General features: G+C 38.6%; 1 protein-coding gene across 14 annotated transcripts in view; it reads left to right on the top strand.

Annotated features, from left to right (window-relative positions):
- Positions 1 to 16,932, top strand: part of Afdn (afadin, adherens junction formation factor) — a 90,042-nt gene that overhangs the window by 38,310 nt on the left and 34,800 nt on the right. For 11 of the 14 annotated variants that reach the window (XM_013352334.2, XM_026787425.1, XM_026787422.1 and 8 more), the window contains 10 exons: positions 1,935 to 1,996; positions 2,107 to 2,312; positions 3,951 to 3,971; positions 4,702 to 4,847; positions 5,132 to 5,226; positions 6,284 to 6,549; positions 7,798 to 7,941; positions 10,374 to 10,572; positions 13,692 to 13,795; positions 15,463 to 15,549. In XM_013352334.2, the coding sequence (XP_013207788.1) occupies positions 1,935 to 1,996; positions 2,107 to 2,312; positions 3,951 to 3,971; positions 4,702 to 4,847; positions 5,132 to 5,226; positions 6,284 to 6,549; positions 7,798 to 7,941; positions 10,374 to 10,572; positions 13,692 to 13,795; positions 15,463 to 15,549 (1,330 nt within the window). The remainder of the gene's footprint in view (positions 1 to 1,934; positions 1,997 to 2,106; positions 2,313 to 3,950; positions 3,972 to 4,701; positions 4,848 to 5,131; positions 5,227 to 6,283; positions 6,550 to 7,797; positions 7,942 to 10,373; positions 10,573 to 13,691; positions 13,796 to 15,462; positions 15,550 to 16,932) is intronic. The other 3 variants (XM_026787430.1, XM_013352335.2, XM_026787424.1) reach the window with 1 other exon arrangement.

The raw sequence follows: 16,932 nt of genomic DNA, 5'->3' as shown, positions 1-16,932 counted from the left end.
AACTCTGTATGTTGTTGGCAGAGAGCTGAGAATACTATTGACCTGTTACAGGGTTTTGAAGAAGGTGTTCTTTCTGTTCTTGTCAGAGATCCAGAACAGATGGTTAGCAGAAGCAGAGTTCCCTACAGTTAGAGTCAACGGTCAATTCAGTCGTAGGCCATAAAAAGTCTTGTTACTTTGCCATCCTCCAGCAGTGGGCACTGTGTATCACAGGATTATTAATAAATTCAGTCCAATAATGAAATATGTACTTATCAGCAAATATAATACTTTTCTTCTGGGATTTTTGACTATTCAAGTAAGATTTTTTTGGGAGGGGCAGTGTGATTATTAGGTGTCATAAAAGGTAGTTCTCTCTCTGTGTTTACACTTGTTTTAGGTGGTATAGAGTAATAGATTATGGTATCTGCCATGGTGAAGGGTTGAATCAGTGTTGGTTCTCTTCTTGATTTGCTTGTCCTGGTGTTATAGTCCTCGGTGGCCTTGGATCTCAGACATATCTGGAACTGATAGAGATCCTTCTGTCTCTACCTCCCAAGGGTTGGGATTCAAGGTGTGCTACCACATTTGGCATGAGTTGGTATTATAATGACCACAGTCCTGTGGCTATATGTGATGGAGAAATGTGACTATTCACTTAGGTGGGAAGAGGAGAGACAAACCATGTAAATAAGTAAATATGTTCTGTTATAACAAAATAGCCATGTGAAGGCTAATTAAGATTATTTCTAATAAAAACATTTTGATAATTTCATGCAAGGCAAGGCTAGTACTAAAAGTTTTATTTACTCTAGGGATGTTGTTTGTTGATATTAAGACAGGATGGAAACAGAAAAGCTTTCTTCTAATTCCTTATTCACTTTTCACATTGATAATGCTGAAATTAGTAGTGCTTAACTGGCATAGGGTAAAGTCTTAGTCATTTTAACAAATAGGTTTAAAATTAGAATTTTAAGCCTTAAGTGCAAACATCCTTTTGAGTGATGGGAGTGACTTTTTTTTTTTTAAATAACCACCAACATTTTTTCCCTTTTCCAGCTAATATAAACCCTTTAATAAATTTATTAAAACAATGAAATGAATAACATATAGTTTATGCAAACTAATTCTTTTAAAAATTTGAAACTGCCTGCAAGGCAAGGTGGTTATACATTGTTAATTGTGGAGGCAAGCAGGTCTATGTGAGTTTATGAGTTTGAGGCCAGCCTGATCTACATAGTGCATTCCATGCCGGCCAGGGCTTTATGGTGAGACCATGTCTAAAAAAAACAAAACAAAAAAAGTACACTTTTAGTATAAGATCTATATTGAAATAATCATGCTTTTAAATGATTATTTTCCCAAATTCTTAAGGTAAACTCAAATTGTTAAATTACAGACTGGAATAAACATTAAATAATATAATTTAATGGAAAGAATTTTTAAATGATAATAGTTTGTGTTAACTTACATTGTGTTCTGTTTTTCTTTAGAGTGTGTACGTGCGTGTACATATATATGTGTGTTATAAGGGTGCTGGGATTCAAACTTGATTCTCAGCATTTTTTTTTTAACTGTTAAGTAATTTCTCCAGTCCCTTGGTATTCTTTTATTTTTGTTCATCTTTCCATGCTGTGAGAGAATGCGGAGAAGGGAGCTGTTTCCAATGGAAGAGAATATTTCAGTTAGCTGGTCTGCAAATACTAGAAACCTGTCTCTTCTCACTGTTACCTGAGCTGGGTGGCTTAGATCCTTGTCTTCAACATGCAGTGCTCATTAATAATCCAGACACTTGGGTCTTACCTGCCTTCTGTCCAGTCGTCTGAATGTGTGACTGGGGGAACCGAAGAGGCTCTCTAGCTGCTGCCTATGGGGTAGCACTTCAGAACTCCACGTGGAAACAAGTGGTTGACCTTACTTTAAGCCAGTTTAAGTGATGTCAGTTTTTCTTTTAGAACCCAGGATGCGGTTGGGCCTGAGCTGATCCTGCCTGCCAGCATTGAATTCAGGGAAAGCTGTGAGTCCTTTTAGATCGTGCTACTAGTGAATGAGTTCTTGTTCCACTTTTCTCCAGATGACATTCAGACTTTCTGTTCATTTTTCTTCTTTTCTACAATCTTTTTACAGCGGAAGATTCTTTTTTGTCCGCCATTATAAACTATACCAATAGCTCTACAGTTCACTTTAAGTTGTCGCCGACATATGTGCTGTACATGGCATGCCGGTATGTATTGTCCAGCCAGCACAGGCCCGACATCAGCCCTGCAGAGCGCACACATAAGGCCATCGCTGTTGTCAACAAGATGGTGAGCATGATGGAAGGGGTCATCCAGGTGAGTGTCCGCCCAGCAAGCCTGCTGGGAAATGGTAGCCGTCTTGTTAGTTTCTGTGATATTTCAAAAATTCTGATTGCAAGTTTGCCTCTATAGCCTAGGAGTCTTTTTAATAAAATAAAATAATATGCAAAAATTTTAATAAAATAAAAGTCAAAAGTAAATAAAAACTTTAAACTTTTCTGGAAATTTTAGAATAAATGAAGATAAGTTATATGTTGCAGCACAATCATCTTAAAATTAGTCTCTGAGAAAGTGCTGAGGTGATGGTCAGTTTTCTTTGAGTTTTCTCTAAATTACTGAAGTGAATCCACACAGTGTATGTGTGCAGCTCTACCTTGAGAATGTCTCCAGTGCCAAGAGGGTAGCTATCCTCCCTTCCACAGGCGATGGTGTCTGTTTCAGGCACTTGCTTCTCTCTCACGAGCTTGCTGTAGTGTTGGGAGTGTGTAGTTGTGACCTCTGGATGTAGGGCTGCCGGGTTTGAGGGTGAACTTCACTGGGGACGGATTTCTTTCACAGCCCTGCTACTCACAATCCATAGTGGATAAAATTGGCACAGCCGTTTTTTTGTATTTAGGTGGTTTGAGGATTTAATTGTAAATGTTATTATAAGTAAGTTTATAGATTTCAAACTTTTTCAAACTTAACCAGTGCCTTTACTCAGCTAAGAAAGTAATAATGCAATATTAAATACTTTGGTTAAATGGTTCGATGATTTAAAAAAAAAAAATCCTGGCAGTATAATTTGTGGGAAACTGAGATGGTCTTTTAATACTCTCAGAGTTGTTTTTATTAAAAAGCCAGCAGTTTTCCACAAATGTTTCTTTTACATATGAGTGGCTAGCAACAATAGGAGTTTGATGGACTTGTCCAAGCTAAGGAATAGATAAAAAGGAAGTCACTTTATCTGGATATTTTGTTATTCTGGTATCATCACTTTATATATAAACAAACAAATGTCCTTTTAAGTTATCATTCATAGTCATTGTCTGTCTCTTGCCATGTGTGGACTGTGGTACTTCAACCACCAAGCCTCCTTTTGAGAACTTGTCCTTGCTGCTGTCTGCTAGTGAGGACTTTGCTGTCTAGGAAAGGCTTTCAAACATCAGAATAGGTTCATTGAAAAACACTCTATTGGTGGAAACATTACGACAGCAAATAATTTCAAGAAGTAATTTAAATTCTATTTTTAGAATTTATTCCCTTTAGTATAGCTGTAATATGAATTCTTTGTGTACTTGTAAGATTTTCTGCTTTTATTTTGATTGTTTTTCTTGGTCTTTTCATTCTCATTCTCATAATTAATTCAGGGGAATGGACTTCTTTACCTTTAAGTAGTAAGTCCACAGTATCATTTTAAAAAAGTGGAAGTCCTTCCTGTGCATGTCTTCCAAATAAATCAGTATGTTCATTTGTGTTTTATTATGACATCATCTTTATCATCTATAAAACTCAGTTGTACGAATGTTAAGAACATGAAACCAACCCTTTATGTCAAATAACTTGGGAATAACTAAGTGTCGTACCTCATGTCGTACCTTCATGTTAGTGTTTTAATTTTTTTAAACTATCATGATTGTTTACAAGTTTCTTTCTCTCGTTCTGCTTGATTTCCCCTCGTCTGTTTTTCTCCAGGAAGTAGACCAGGTTGATCAGGTAGGAAATGCTGCTGGGAGCTGATCCTAGCTGTGTTGGCTTAGCTGAGTTTCTCATGCTGCTTCCATTACAAATATGATCCTACAAAACCTGGACTGAGCAGTTCATAACCCTCATTCAGCAACTGAAACATGCAGTACTAAAATCCTTTTTGACTGTGCAACTTTATCAGCATTTCATAATTTCTGCTTAATGCACTTCAGTGTGGATATGAAATGACAAAAGTTCTGTTTCTTCTCTATTATTTATCCTTGGTTCCTATTCTTTGGATCTCATCTAAGGTTGCCTGGCCTGCAAATGTGGTCGGGAGAGGACGTGATAGATCAGTACTTGATACTGAGTTGCATGGTGTCCAAGCCAGTGACTACAAGTATCAGGGTGGCTGTGGGTAACCATGGATACATGTGTGTATGATACACAGATTACCAGATAATGCATAATCTTCAATTTGATTTGGTAATACATGATATCTCCATTCTTGACTGATTCTGTAAATTACGTCTAATTAGACCAGTATGTCTGTGTCCATGCATCCCGAGATGCTGCAGTGGTCATTTACTTCCATTGCTCTGCATGACCTAAATTTCTTTGCAAGTATCTGGTATCTGTGGTAAATACCTGGTGAAGATGGGAAGGTACTGGTCTATCTTGAGCTTTTCAGGAGCATTCCTATTTATTTCTAATTTTTCTAATGTCCGACATTGTTAATGGAAATGTTTTCTGTCCACAGAAACAAAAGAACATTGCCGGGGCACTTGCTTTCTGGATGGCAAATGCATCTGAACTTCTCAACTTCATCAAGCAGGACCGAGACCTTAGTCGAATCACACTAGATGCCCAGGATGTTTTGGCACACTTGGTTCAGATGGCATTTAAGTAAGAAACACATTCTGGAAAGAGTTAACTTATATGCTTCCTGTTCTGTTTTCAACACTAATACTAAAGGTTTTCATTTAGCTAATTGAAAATGCTTACCAAGAAGCTTGGGGAAATGTGCTGACTTAGAGCAGGGCACTCTGGGACTCCATTCTAGTGTCCCAGAGTGTAGTTTTTGTTATTTTTAGTAGAAAATATTCTTAGAGAATAAAGACTGTCTCAATAAAAGGTCTTAACACTATCTGTGCAAACTTGCTAAGGTTATTAAAATTATGTATTTTCAGGTACTTGGTTCACTGTCTTCAGTCAGAGCTTAATAACTACATGCCAGCCTTTCTGGATGATCCCGAGGAGAACAGTCTGCAAAGACCAAAAATAGGTTAGGGTCTGTGTGCCTTCCTCCACCATTTAGCTTAATTTAACTTGGTATCTTTTGTTTTGTTTTGTTTAGTTTTTAAGATTTTTTAAAAAATTTTTAAGTATATGTGTTTTTCGCTTGATTATTTGTACCATATAAGAGCTACAGAATCCAGAGAGGGTGCCAGGTTTCTTGGACTGAATTACAGGCTGTTGTGAGCCATCCTGTGGATGCTGGGAATCGAGGGAATTTACTGAGCCACCTCTCCAGTTTCTAGTTTTCTTTATTTTTTGATGCCACTGACCTTTGTCTGGTTATAGGCCCAGCAAACTTCTTCTGTGCCATTTTGCTAAGAACTATGTTTTAATTTTTAAATTTTTTATGTATATGAGTTTTGACTTCATGTATGTTTGTGTCTAGTGCCCACAGAGGCCAGACGAGGTCATGGGATTCCCTGGAACCAGAGTTACAGATGGCTGGGACCTGAACCTGGCTCTTCTGCAGGTGCAGCCAGTACTCTTAACTTCTGAGCCGCCGCTTCAGCCCTCAAGTTTACCTTAATGTTGAATATATTGTTACATATTGAAAATATATATAAGGGTGTGGGTTTTTGTAAGATTTATTTATGTTAATATGTTTGTATGAGTGTATGCTGTGGGTGTCAGTACCCAAGGAGGCCAGAAGAGGGCATTAGAGCCCTAGAGTACCTGCAACTGGGAAAGGAACTTGGGTCTCCCAGAAGATCAGCAAGTGTTCCTAACCCTGTAGCCATCTTTCCAGCCCCAGGGTGGTTTCTTCAATGTCTTATTGGATTTGGAAGTCTTTATAATAACTTCTAAGTTAATTTATGAATAGGTTTTGCTATGTTGGTAATAACTAAAAAGTCTTCTAGGTGAATTCATATTTGAATTGTGGTTAGTTAGTAACTGTATGTATTTAAGACTACATCCCTGCTTTTTGTTTGAATTTGACACTTATCAGTTAATTGCTTCAACTACCTATGTCTAAAGTTGGTATGACTCAGAAGGTCTGCAATGATATCTGGTCTCTGGACTTTTTTCTTCCATATCCTGAACAGATGACGTGCTGCATACACTCACCGGAGCCATGTCCTTGCTGAGGCGCTGTAGGGTCAATGCTGCCTTGACCATCCAACTATTCTCCCAGCTCTTCCATTTTATCAATATGTGGCTGTTCAACAGATTGGTGACTGACCCAGATTCGGGCCTGTGTTCTCACTACTGGGGAGCAATTATCCGCCAGCAGCTAGGGCATATTGAAGCCTGGGCAGAGAAGCAGGGACTAGAGCTGGCAGCTGATTGTCACTTGAGCAGGATTGTACAGGTGTGTACACGGTTGTACTCCATTCTCTATGCTTCTCCCTGTTCCCTGTTAATGTATTTGTGGTGGATTTCAGATTTTATAATAGACAAGAACTTGGGTTCAGTAAAGCCTCAGTCTTTTTCTTGTCACGTATAGTCAGGCAGTGATGTGGCAAAATCTTGGCTGCTGTAACAAAGCAGCTAAAACTAAATGTCTTAGCAGGCGTTTATTACCTCCCACTTCTGGAAACTAGAGCTCGGAACCGCGGTGCTAGCCGTGTGAGTACCTTTTGAGGGACTGTTGCAGGTCTGTTCCACCATTTGTTGGACAGTTTTGCCGTAGTCTGCATGTGGCATTCTTGGGTACACGTCTGTCCAAGCGTCCAGTTTGTACAAGGGCACCAGTAGCACGGCCCTCCTTTTGTAACCAGTGGTATATGAACAAGGTCCCTTTTCTGTAATGCTCGGGCCTCCAACATCACAATTTCAAGGGTCATTATTCACCCTATAACAAGGTGTATAAACAGTAGGATAGCAATTTCATTGAAGTGTTTTTGTTGAGATCAGTAAGATATACTTTAGAAAGCCTTATACGGAAGTATAGATGGTAATTAGTTAGCAAGTCATATTCTGCTATCTTAACAGCTCTCAGAGAGAGCTTTAGATTCCAAAGTCTAGGAACTGCTTTTTATAACTAAGGGAATAAGTATGTGCAACCTCAAAACATACAACATTTAGAATCTTTTCTAATATATTAGCTTTTGTTTTTTATGCCTTCATCTCCTCTGAAGGTATTCATTATCCTGAGGAACTAGGTAGCTCTCAACTTTTGTCAAAACTTGTATTAGCAAGATTCTCTTATTCCTATAATTGATCATCTGATTTACTGTATAAATATTCAGACTTTCAAAGAGACCTTTCTTTATAAGTGCATTGTAACCATTATACTTGGATAAAATTATGTTAAACATAAAAACTAAAGTAAATCCAAGAGGCTATTTTGAAGAACCTTTACAAGTATGCTTGTAGTTTAATATGTGTTGCTAAATGTTAATGCCTCTTTATGAGCATTCTGCATTTCAAAACCAAATTAACAAGTTATTAGCTTAATCACTGTTAGAAAGGGTTTTCTGTTTGGTGTTACTGGGAATTTGAACTCAGTACCTCACATATGATGCTGAGTATGAGCTCTTCCACTAACCTACTCTCTCAGCCTTACTGAAAAAATATTTTTAGTATCATACTTTATAATATTTATTCTTTTAAATAGGCTACTACTTTGCTTACCATGGACAAGTATGTGCCTGATGACATTCCAAATATAAACAGCACATGCTTTAAGTTAAATTCTCTGCAACTTCAAGCCTTATTACAAAATTACCACTGTGCACCTGATGAGCCTGTTATCCCTACGGTAAGTGACTATTACCATGATACCATGTAGTGTGGGCATGTCTGCACAGGAAGGTTAGGTTGAAGGGGGAAGAAAAGGAAAGCTTTCTCAGTGATGTGTCAGTAGTGAGCTTACCTAAAATTATCATAGGAGATCATTTTACTCTGAAGTCTTAGCTGTTCAATGCAAAGAATATAGATTATATAAGCATTTTAAGAAAGAAATTATTTAATTTGGGACATTGCTTCTTAGGAAATTTTTGGGAGGACTAGAGGAAAGGAAGTTTAAAGCACTGTGCTTAAGTTCTGGAGAGCCAGATCTGTTCTTAAAGCTTTAAGGATTCTTTTTATATACCGTATGTACATTCCTGCCATCAGCAACAGCATAAGTCTTCACTACCATAGCAGTCTTCCAGATTTCATACATCAGTGTCTGATTGATAACAACCAGTCTCACCCAGAAGAGAGCCTGGGATTTTATGTATACTGGTCTCATATTGTAATAAGGACTTTAGGATAAGAAACCCATCCATAATATCTATCCTTATTGATTGAACCACAGATGCTACCCTCTTAAGTTAATACCTGGGAGAAATAGTTGAAAGAGAAGATTTGGCCTCAGGGTTTCTGAGTTTCAGTCCGTGATCAACTTGTTCCCTGATTGTGGACTATAGTAAGAGAGAGGACATGATTGCAGAGAAGATGCTGTGAACGAGAGCTGCTTACTCCCTGCAGCCAGGAAACAGAACTCGTGGAGCTCTGTCCTTTGGTTATAACATGGTGTTGCCATCTTAAAATTAGAGGAGCTGATAACCCACACTAGACCCTTAAGACACAGGATTGAGCCCACTAACATCGTGTAGTGGAATAGGGGGAGGACTCACAGGATTCCTTGTCCACCTGAAGACTATATGAACAAGTAACAATTTCTGGTGGTTGGTACACCTACCTATAAGTTGCCCATGCTGATTTTAATGGGTAACCCCGTTTAAATATTTACCATGCCAGGCTTGGGTAGAATCATTTTTTTTTACCTGTTCTTTCTTTGTATATACAGGGTAAGTATATATGGACTCTTCAGTTTAAAAAAAAATTCAAATACAGGAAGGGGTCCATTAAAGATCAATCCTCACACCCACCCCACCCCCAACAACCTTTTTCCAGTTAGACCTAATTTTTCCTGGTTCATGATAATCCATTCAAATTTTGAATTCGCCAACTATTAATCCATTAAAAAATACAAGAGTCCTTTTGACCTAATCATTTCTCCAAAGCCTCACTTCTTTCATATGGGTAGCAAGCCCCCAATCCATAAACCTTTAGGTATGCTTCAAACCCAAGCCATACCATCTACATCTGAGCCAACTGTGTCTAGATTATGATGGACATTATATTGAGTTGTAACAATAAAAGGCAGGTACAAAATAGCCAGCAGATGAAAATAACCCAGTTAGCAATACAGTGCAGAAAACCATGTTACAGTGATGTGAGGAATGTTTCTACAATGAAGAAGGAATTGTGGTTGCCTCCACGATGTACATGAATATTATGATGCAGTTGTTGCGAAAGAAACTGTATGTGTATGCAAAATATATGCAGTGGCTTCCAGCTAGTTAATTTCAAGAACAGACAAAACTCTGTGACATTATAAGCCTGGGTAGTTGTTCCCTATATGGAAAAGGAAGATGGTGGTAGATCCCAGGGCTGCTTTGCTCCTGGTACTGAAGTTGTGGGGGAAATGAGCTGGGATCTTCATTTTAATTAAGACATTTGAGCTTCACGTGTTTGTTTTCTTTCTCACTATTCTCCACCCCCAGATGTGTGTGTATATGTGTGTTTCAGTACTATATTTGGTAATATAAATTATCCATAGACCCCCCAATTCTGCAGCTCTTCTATTAATAGACTTCTAATCATAGATGTTTTTGTTATTGTTTTTTAATAGTTATTTCATAAAGTTTTCTGTATGGAATTTCATGTTCTATAAAAATAATTTTTTACAACTTAATATGTGCAAATAAATCAACTTCTTTGGACAAGAGAAGAACATCTTTTGCTTTTTGGGGGGGGGGTTGTTGTTTTGTTTTGAGACGGTTTCTCTGTGTAGTGTAGCCCTGGCTGTCCTGTCCTGGAACTCATTTTGTAGACCAGGCTGGCTTTGAACTCAGAGGCTTGCCTGCCTCTGCCTCCTGAGTGCTGGAATTAAAGTTGTGCGCCACCACTGCCCAGAGAGAATATCTTGTGGTAAAACAGTGTTTTAAAGCCGTATGTAGTTGCGAGTTAATCAGCCTCTTGTTCTGTCTTTAAGTATTGTGTGTTGGGTGTGTGACTACCTTGTGAAGCCAACTTTCTGTATCCTGTTGAGTGTGCTGTCCCTGAGGTCATGTCTGTGACACAGCAAAGTACTTCCCATTGGTCAGAATCTCTTGATGAGTCAGTATCTGTTTTCTGCAGGATCTCATAGAAAGTGTTGTGGCTGTTGCTGAGAACACAGCTGATGAGCTTGCCCGCAGTGATGGCAGAGATGTTCAGTTGGAGGAGGACCCTGACCTACAGCTACCTTTTCTTTTGCCAGAAGATGGATATTCCTGTGATGTCGTCAGAAACATTCCAAATGGTTTACAAGAATTTTTAGACCCTCTGTGCCAGAGAGGTAAATACCACTTGTCATACGTCAGTTGGTTCACGCAGTTGGGTTTGAGGGAGCTTTGCACTGGCTCTCTGAATGACAGGCCTATGGAACTGTGCCTAAGGAAACTGTGTTCCTATGACTCAAGAGAGTTTCACTGAGATGAAAGATCTCACATGCCCAGACACCACCCGTGTGGGTGTGTTGTGTTCCTTGACTGAGCACCTGCTCTCTTCCCACACCGTGCCATAACAAGGGACCTTTGATTATACCTTTCTCCTGGCAGCACAGGCTCCCAGCGTTCTGAGAGATCCTAGCTCACTGCCCGCCATCCAAACTGTCACGGGCTGGTCACCCTTTCTTCCTTTCCATTCCTTCCTCACAAAGTGGGCTAAGAGGTGTGACACTGGACAGGTTGCCTGTTGAGGGAGGCTCTGAGTGCCCAGTGTCCTGTCACAGCTTCTGGGGCTACCACCTCAGGCAGACGTGTAGCTGTCTCCAGTTTTTGCCTGACTGCCTCTGTGACATGTAATATACAGTTTTGCTGGTATATGACACTTACAAAAAACTTTTTCTTTTAAGTGGGCTTTGAGGGAAGACAAATTTTAATCTACTCTGCTACATTTTTTATGATGTAGAGAATAACAGATGAGTAGGAACGTAGACCCAAAGATTAGGGGTTCAATGAAATGACAAATAGTAAGACTAATGAAGGGACTGTGGCCATAGATAAATGTCGCGTGTGATTTTTTTAAATTTCAGTGACTGTTTCACCACAAAAAATATGTTTTAGATCTTCAGAAGTATAGTGATGAAAAAAAATCATTACATTGAAAGACTACCTCTTTGCATGAACTCTGTGTTGTTGGCACAGCAGTTTGTGCTTTAGTTCTCCTAGCATGTCTGCTGTGCTCAGACACAAAGTCCAAGGTTGGGGAAGCAGAGGTGAGGTCATTTAGGAAAACTGTGATATTTGAAGGAGAGTGAATGTGTTTAGGCCTGAGAAACACTCATTCATGGTACAGGTAGACCTGTATCCAGATAGGGAAATTGAGCCTGGCTGCAATAATGTGAACATTCTAGGCATGCATTTGTAACAGAAACTTAAGCCTGCATTGGGAACACAGTAAAGAGGCTTGACTGCTCGCTGAAGATCTACTTAAAGGTGTGTTTCTATGTGTGCATCTCAGCAGAGCAGGTCAATAGCTACTTTATCCCCAGGAGTGAGTCTTATCTATTACTTCTGATGATAGGCTGTCGAGCTGTTCATGAGAGAGACATGTGTCTAGAGATGCTTCCAGAGGCTTTTCCATCAAGACTGTGTACAGAGCCAGGGACTAGGGTGCTAGTTTGTTGTAAAGGGGTGTGAGCATTATGCCTTCCCCGTGAAGCTGTGTCTGAGGGTTGTATCTTACCTTCCAGGGCATGTGTAAGTCTTCTCTTCCCAGTGGTGGTATGAATATTGTCTTCACAGTGCTGAGTTACTGTAGCTTTGGTTTGGCTGGGCTTCCTCAGTCCTGTCCATACTCACCTAGGCATGCTTCATGCTGACACTCAGAAACGTGTTAATTACTGTTGTGTAAATAAGTAAGCTAGAAGACTCATCTGCTCCGACTTTGCACTGGACATAATTTATAATGTGCCGGTTTTGTCTTGTGCACCATGGGTATTTGCCAGGATGGAAACTGTGAGGTCTTAACTTGACGAAGAGTTTCCTTCATATCTTCCCCTGGGCTCTCTTGGATACGTGATCTGAGGCCAGTTGGTATTTCATTCTGGTTTTGACAACCATGTATTATTTCATACATGTTGGATGTTTATAGTTCATTCAGCCTAGCACACAGATGCCTTTAAAGGTGTAAAGTGGGCTGAGTATTTGACATCAGTGTTTCTTGATTCTTTACACTCTACTCTTGGTAAACTGATTAAAGAACTGCTGTGCACTCTCGGTACCCACCCCACTCTCCACTCCCCCCCCCTGCTGTGCAGTTCTGTGAAAAGACTGTAAACCAGCCCAGCCCATTCCGGGGTATGATGAGTGCCTCAGGCTGTGACAAACCCACTTCCATGAACATTGTGGAAACTGGGCATTTGAAAATCTAAAACATTGTTTACAGTTATTGAAATTTCAGATTTTTAATAGCATTATAGGTCTCTAAAACATGAGGAAGTAAAACAAATTCTGGTTACATATCAATGAAACCGCTGCATTGAAGCATTTTTAAAGTGAAATTACATTATATTTTTTATTTTAGCTGATGCTCTTTATATTTCTCCTTCCTTCTTCCACAAGTACATGTCAGATAACAGCAATCTAAATTATATTCCTTTGATAAAACACTAAAGCAGGGAAGACTCTGGACTGCTAGGCTTCAGACATGCAGCTGTCCACATATGGTGAGACCTTGAGCAACACTGGGTGTTCACGACAAGAAGAATTATGGAAAGCTTATATAATATTATTTTGTCAAAAATAAGTGAGGACTATAAAATAAAATTTAACTAAATTAAGACGAGATGGCTTTGAATAAGGGCCTTCATATTTTAAATATGTTCTCTATCCTGAATAAGGATATCAGAAATACTTTAATGGGAGTATCGGGGATCCAGCTAAGGACCTTGCACATAATAGGCAAAAAAGTGCTCTATGCTCAGCTGTAACAGAAAGCTAAGGCAGAGGGATCATGAGCTTGAGGCTAGTCTAGGCTACAAAGTAAGTTCAAAGCTCCTGCCTCAGAAAACAGCAAAACAGAACCATTCTTTAAGACTTTAAATGCACACGAGCTGAAGAAATGTTTACAAAATGTTGTGAGAAAGGACTCGCCCAACCCAGGGTATGCAAGTTAAGTGGTCTGTAGTGTAAGACATTCAACCCAGCCTGGTGTTACAGGTTGGCAGCCCATGTCTGTGTCGATCTCTGGTTCCTTATGCCTTTCTTCTGCTAAACAAATGTGTATGTCATTGAGGGTTTTCCTTTCGGGTGGGATGTATAGGTTCTGTAAGACTGTATTTACAGAGCAGTCTACCAATTTTCATAAAAAGAAAAATGGTTTAAATCAGTAATCTGTCTTGTTTTCCTTGTTGAAAATTGTGTGGGATTAAGTATGTCTTTATCTGTCTTATAATAGTTATTTTCTTTTTAGGATTTTGCAGGTTGATTCCTCATACACGTTCACCAGGTACTTGGACGATATATTTTGAAGGTGCAGATTATGAAAGTCACCTTATGCGTGAGAACACAGAACTGGCAAGTATTTGAGGTTGGGATGGAGGAAAATATGAAATGTTCATAATGACTTCGGAGATATGATATAATTTATTCCTTGTGTACATAGAATGTTATGATGGAAAATTATAAAATGATTTTCTAATACCAATTTGATTCAAACATTTTAAAACTTTGATTTGTAAAAACACATGCATTTACTTCCTGAGCCAGGTCTGTACAGTTTTGTGTAGTAAGTAAGATAAATGGTTCTGTAGCAATAAAGAATATTTATGATAACACTTAAGACAGCCTACATACTTATTTTTGGAACATATAAGTATAATAACTTTGAACAGTTTTATTACAAAATATTTTTCAGGGGAAAAAATATTTCATTCTTTTCTACTGATTTCTACTTGTCTTAAATGTGTATCAGATAATTTATAATTTTGAAATAAGAAATTTTTTTAATCTTAAGGAAAATTACATTTTGCTTCAAATACACTTTCAAAATGAATACTTTATATAGTATATATGTTTATATAAAACTTTAGATTTAAAAATGTATCAGAACCATCTCCTAAAATTGAATTGATAGTTGTCATTATACCAAATGTGTGGGCTTACTCCTAACAAGGTGACCATTTCTTTTAATTGACTTCCTTTGTTTGTTTTGGTCAAATTCAAAGTAACAGTGTGAACTTCTGATGACCAGATTTTATACGAAAGCAATTAACTTTTTGGATTCATTGATTGTTCATCTCTCAGATTTATTCTCAGATTACCCAGGAAATAGATTTCAGTCTGATCTATATAAAACAATTTTTTTTTTTTTTTGGTTTTTTGAGACAGGGCTTCTCTGTGGTTTTGGAGTATAAAACAAAAATTTTAATGTCACATAATTTTGTTTTCTCCCTCCTGTTCTTTCATGGTCTTTACAGTTTCTCGCCTTTCATTTAATCACTGTCTCTTTGCAGTTGCATCTTAATAGTTACATTTCCTCTTAGTGTGTATTCAGTGTTCATTTTGTTTTTAGCCTTGTTCACACTTTGGTGTGAAATTTGGCATGAGTGTAATATGTGACTTAAATAATGCTTTCCTTAAAAATCAAAATACAACAAAAGCCACTGTCTTTGAATCTGTCCAAGCCCTGGCTGCCTCCTCTGCTTGCCTATGCAGTTCCTTGCACTGGTTGCCCAACTCAGGATGTAAGTTTCTTGATGGAGTACTGAAACTACAGCTGTTGTATCCTATAGTTCTTTATGTTCACCATTTTAAATAAAATGTGCAGTTTCCCAAGAAATGAAGATAGTATTTCATCTCTGTTACAGCTGTTTTCTGCTATCTTCCCAGACAGTGGAAAATTATAAAATAATTTTAAGCTTTTTCTTTGGAAAACAAAACAAAAGCCTAACAGTTTATTTTAAAAGATCATAAAGGTAAAAGTTGGATTTTGTTTTTATGGTTGTATTTTTTAGCCTGGTAGAAAATGGAAGCTTAATCTTGCTTCATAAATTAATTCTTAGCATTTGAATGGCATTTGTAGCTAGGTTCATCTTTTAAACTTTAGCCAAATGATGTAATACTGTTTAGCAAATGAAAAGTACCTGAGGTAGTAGACTTTTTGTACCTTTTCTTTTTTGTTGTTTATAACAAATTAACTAACTTTCTAACCATATGAGATAAAATGAGATTCTTATCTTTAGGCCCAGCCTCTGAGGAAGGAACCTGAAATAATCACTGTGACCCTAAAAAAACAGAATGGAATGGGCCTCAGCATTGTAGCAGCAAAGGTAGGTCTGAGGAAGCCCCTGGAGAGCATCTTCTCCCATCCATGAACATGAGTCGGGATGGACCAGAGTGATGTCAGCTCTGCTTCTGGGAGAAGGGAACATGCTACCTGAAGGCAGCTGCTGTCCTCCTGGCATTCCCTGAGGATCAGCTCTTCTCTGAGAATGGGGCTGTAGTGGATGGTTCCTTGAGATAGCATAGTCTCAGAGGAAGCAGTTTAAAGGCATGGTCAAGGCTAGTTGGGCACCGTGGGAAAAGTGAGCATGGACAATAGAGAAATCGTTGCACCTGTCACTTTGTCATATCAGATATCGGATCTTTTCAGCCTTCAGTGTGTGGCAGTCATGGGGACCTAATAGCACTACCATTCTAGTCTCTAGGTCTTCTCTGCTGGAGGGTGGGAGTGGAGCTAAGCACAGCTGTGCGTCCATCTGAAGTGCTGGCAGCTCCCGCAACCTCCCTGTTCTCCTGGCATCTAAGTCCTACTAGTCTGTTAAAGAAGAAATTAACAGTATGGCTGAAGTTATTATTTAAGAACAGAAAAAAGCTTCCACAATCATAGTCAGGTATTTTCAATGGAACAGATGTTTTTAATGAAAATTTTAAGTTAGCATATAATGAGTTTAATTATGATTTTTTCATAAATATGTCACTATTTTGTTCATTCCCCTCCCCCACTGCTGATATTTTTTTTTTAAGTTGTATTAAGTCTCTTACCCTGGCCCATTGATTTACATACAGTACACATGGCATGAAGTATAGGGAGACCATGAGGTCAGCATTGCACCATGCAAAATAATGAGAAACTTACCAAAGTCTTGGCTCTTGACTTGGGGCAGATTGTAAGCACATGGGCCTTTCTAATGTGGGATTCCTTTGTGTATCATTCCGTCTTGGATCTTTGCCCTTCATTTTCAAAGGTAGACACCATGGCATATAACCTGTAATCCCAGCATTTAGCAGGCAGAGGCAAGAAGGAGGAGTTCTAGACCAGTCTAGTATTCATAGTGCAGTCTTGTCTCAAAAAACAAAACAGAGCAAAACACCTAAAACGCAAGGTTTATGAGTCCTACCTCGCCAGCATTTCCCTAACAGCTGTCGTGTCCTGTGCTTGTTCTTGAGCCCAGTACTTCACAGAACTGGAATTTGATCCTTAGGACTTGACTTTCATTGTCTCTATTAACCAACTAACATTTTTTCTCTCTAGTGGTGTTGTTCCCCAAGTCAGCCCCATGGTTGGGATAGATGGAAATACTTATTAACAGAAATAAGAGCTTGTGTTTTGTTTGTTTGTTTTTACTTTTAAAGCATGTGTGCTCTAGTTTCCTTTCTGTTGCTGTGATAAACACTATGAGCAGCGCCAACTTGCAGAGGAGTTTGTTTCA

This window comes from Microtus ochrogaster, linkage group LG9, assembly GCF_000317375.1.
Source record: "Microtus ochrogaster isolate Prairie Vole_2 linkage group LG9, MicOch1.0, whole genome shotgun sequence".
Classification (NCBI taxonomy): domain Eukaryota; kingdom Metazoa; phylum Chordata; class Mammalia; order Rodentia; family Cricetidae; genus Microtus; species Microtus ochrogaster.
The sequence above is the reverse complement of the archived record's forward strand: the minus strand, read 5'-3'. Positions and strand labels throughout refer to the sequence as shown.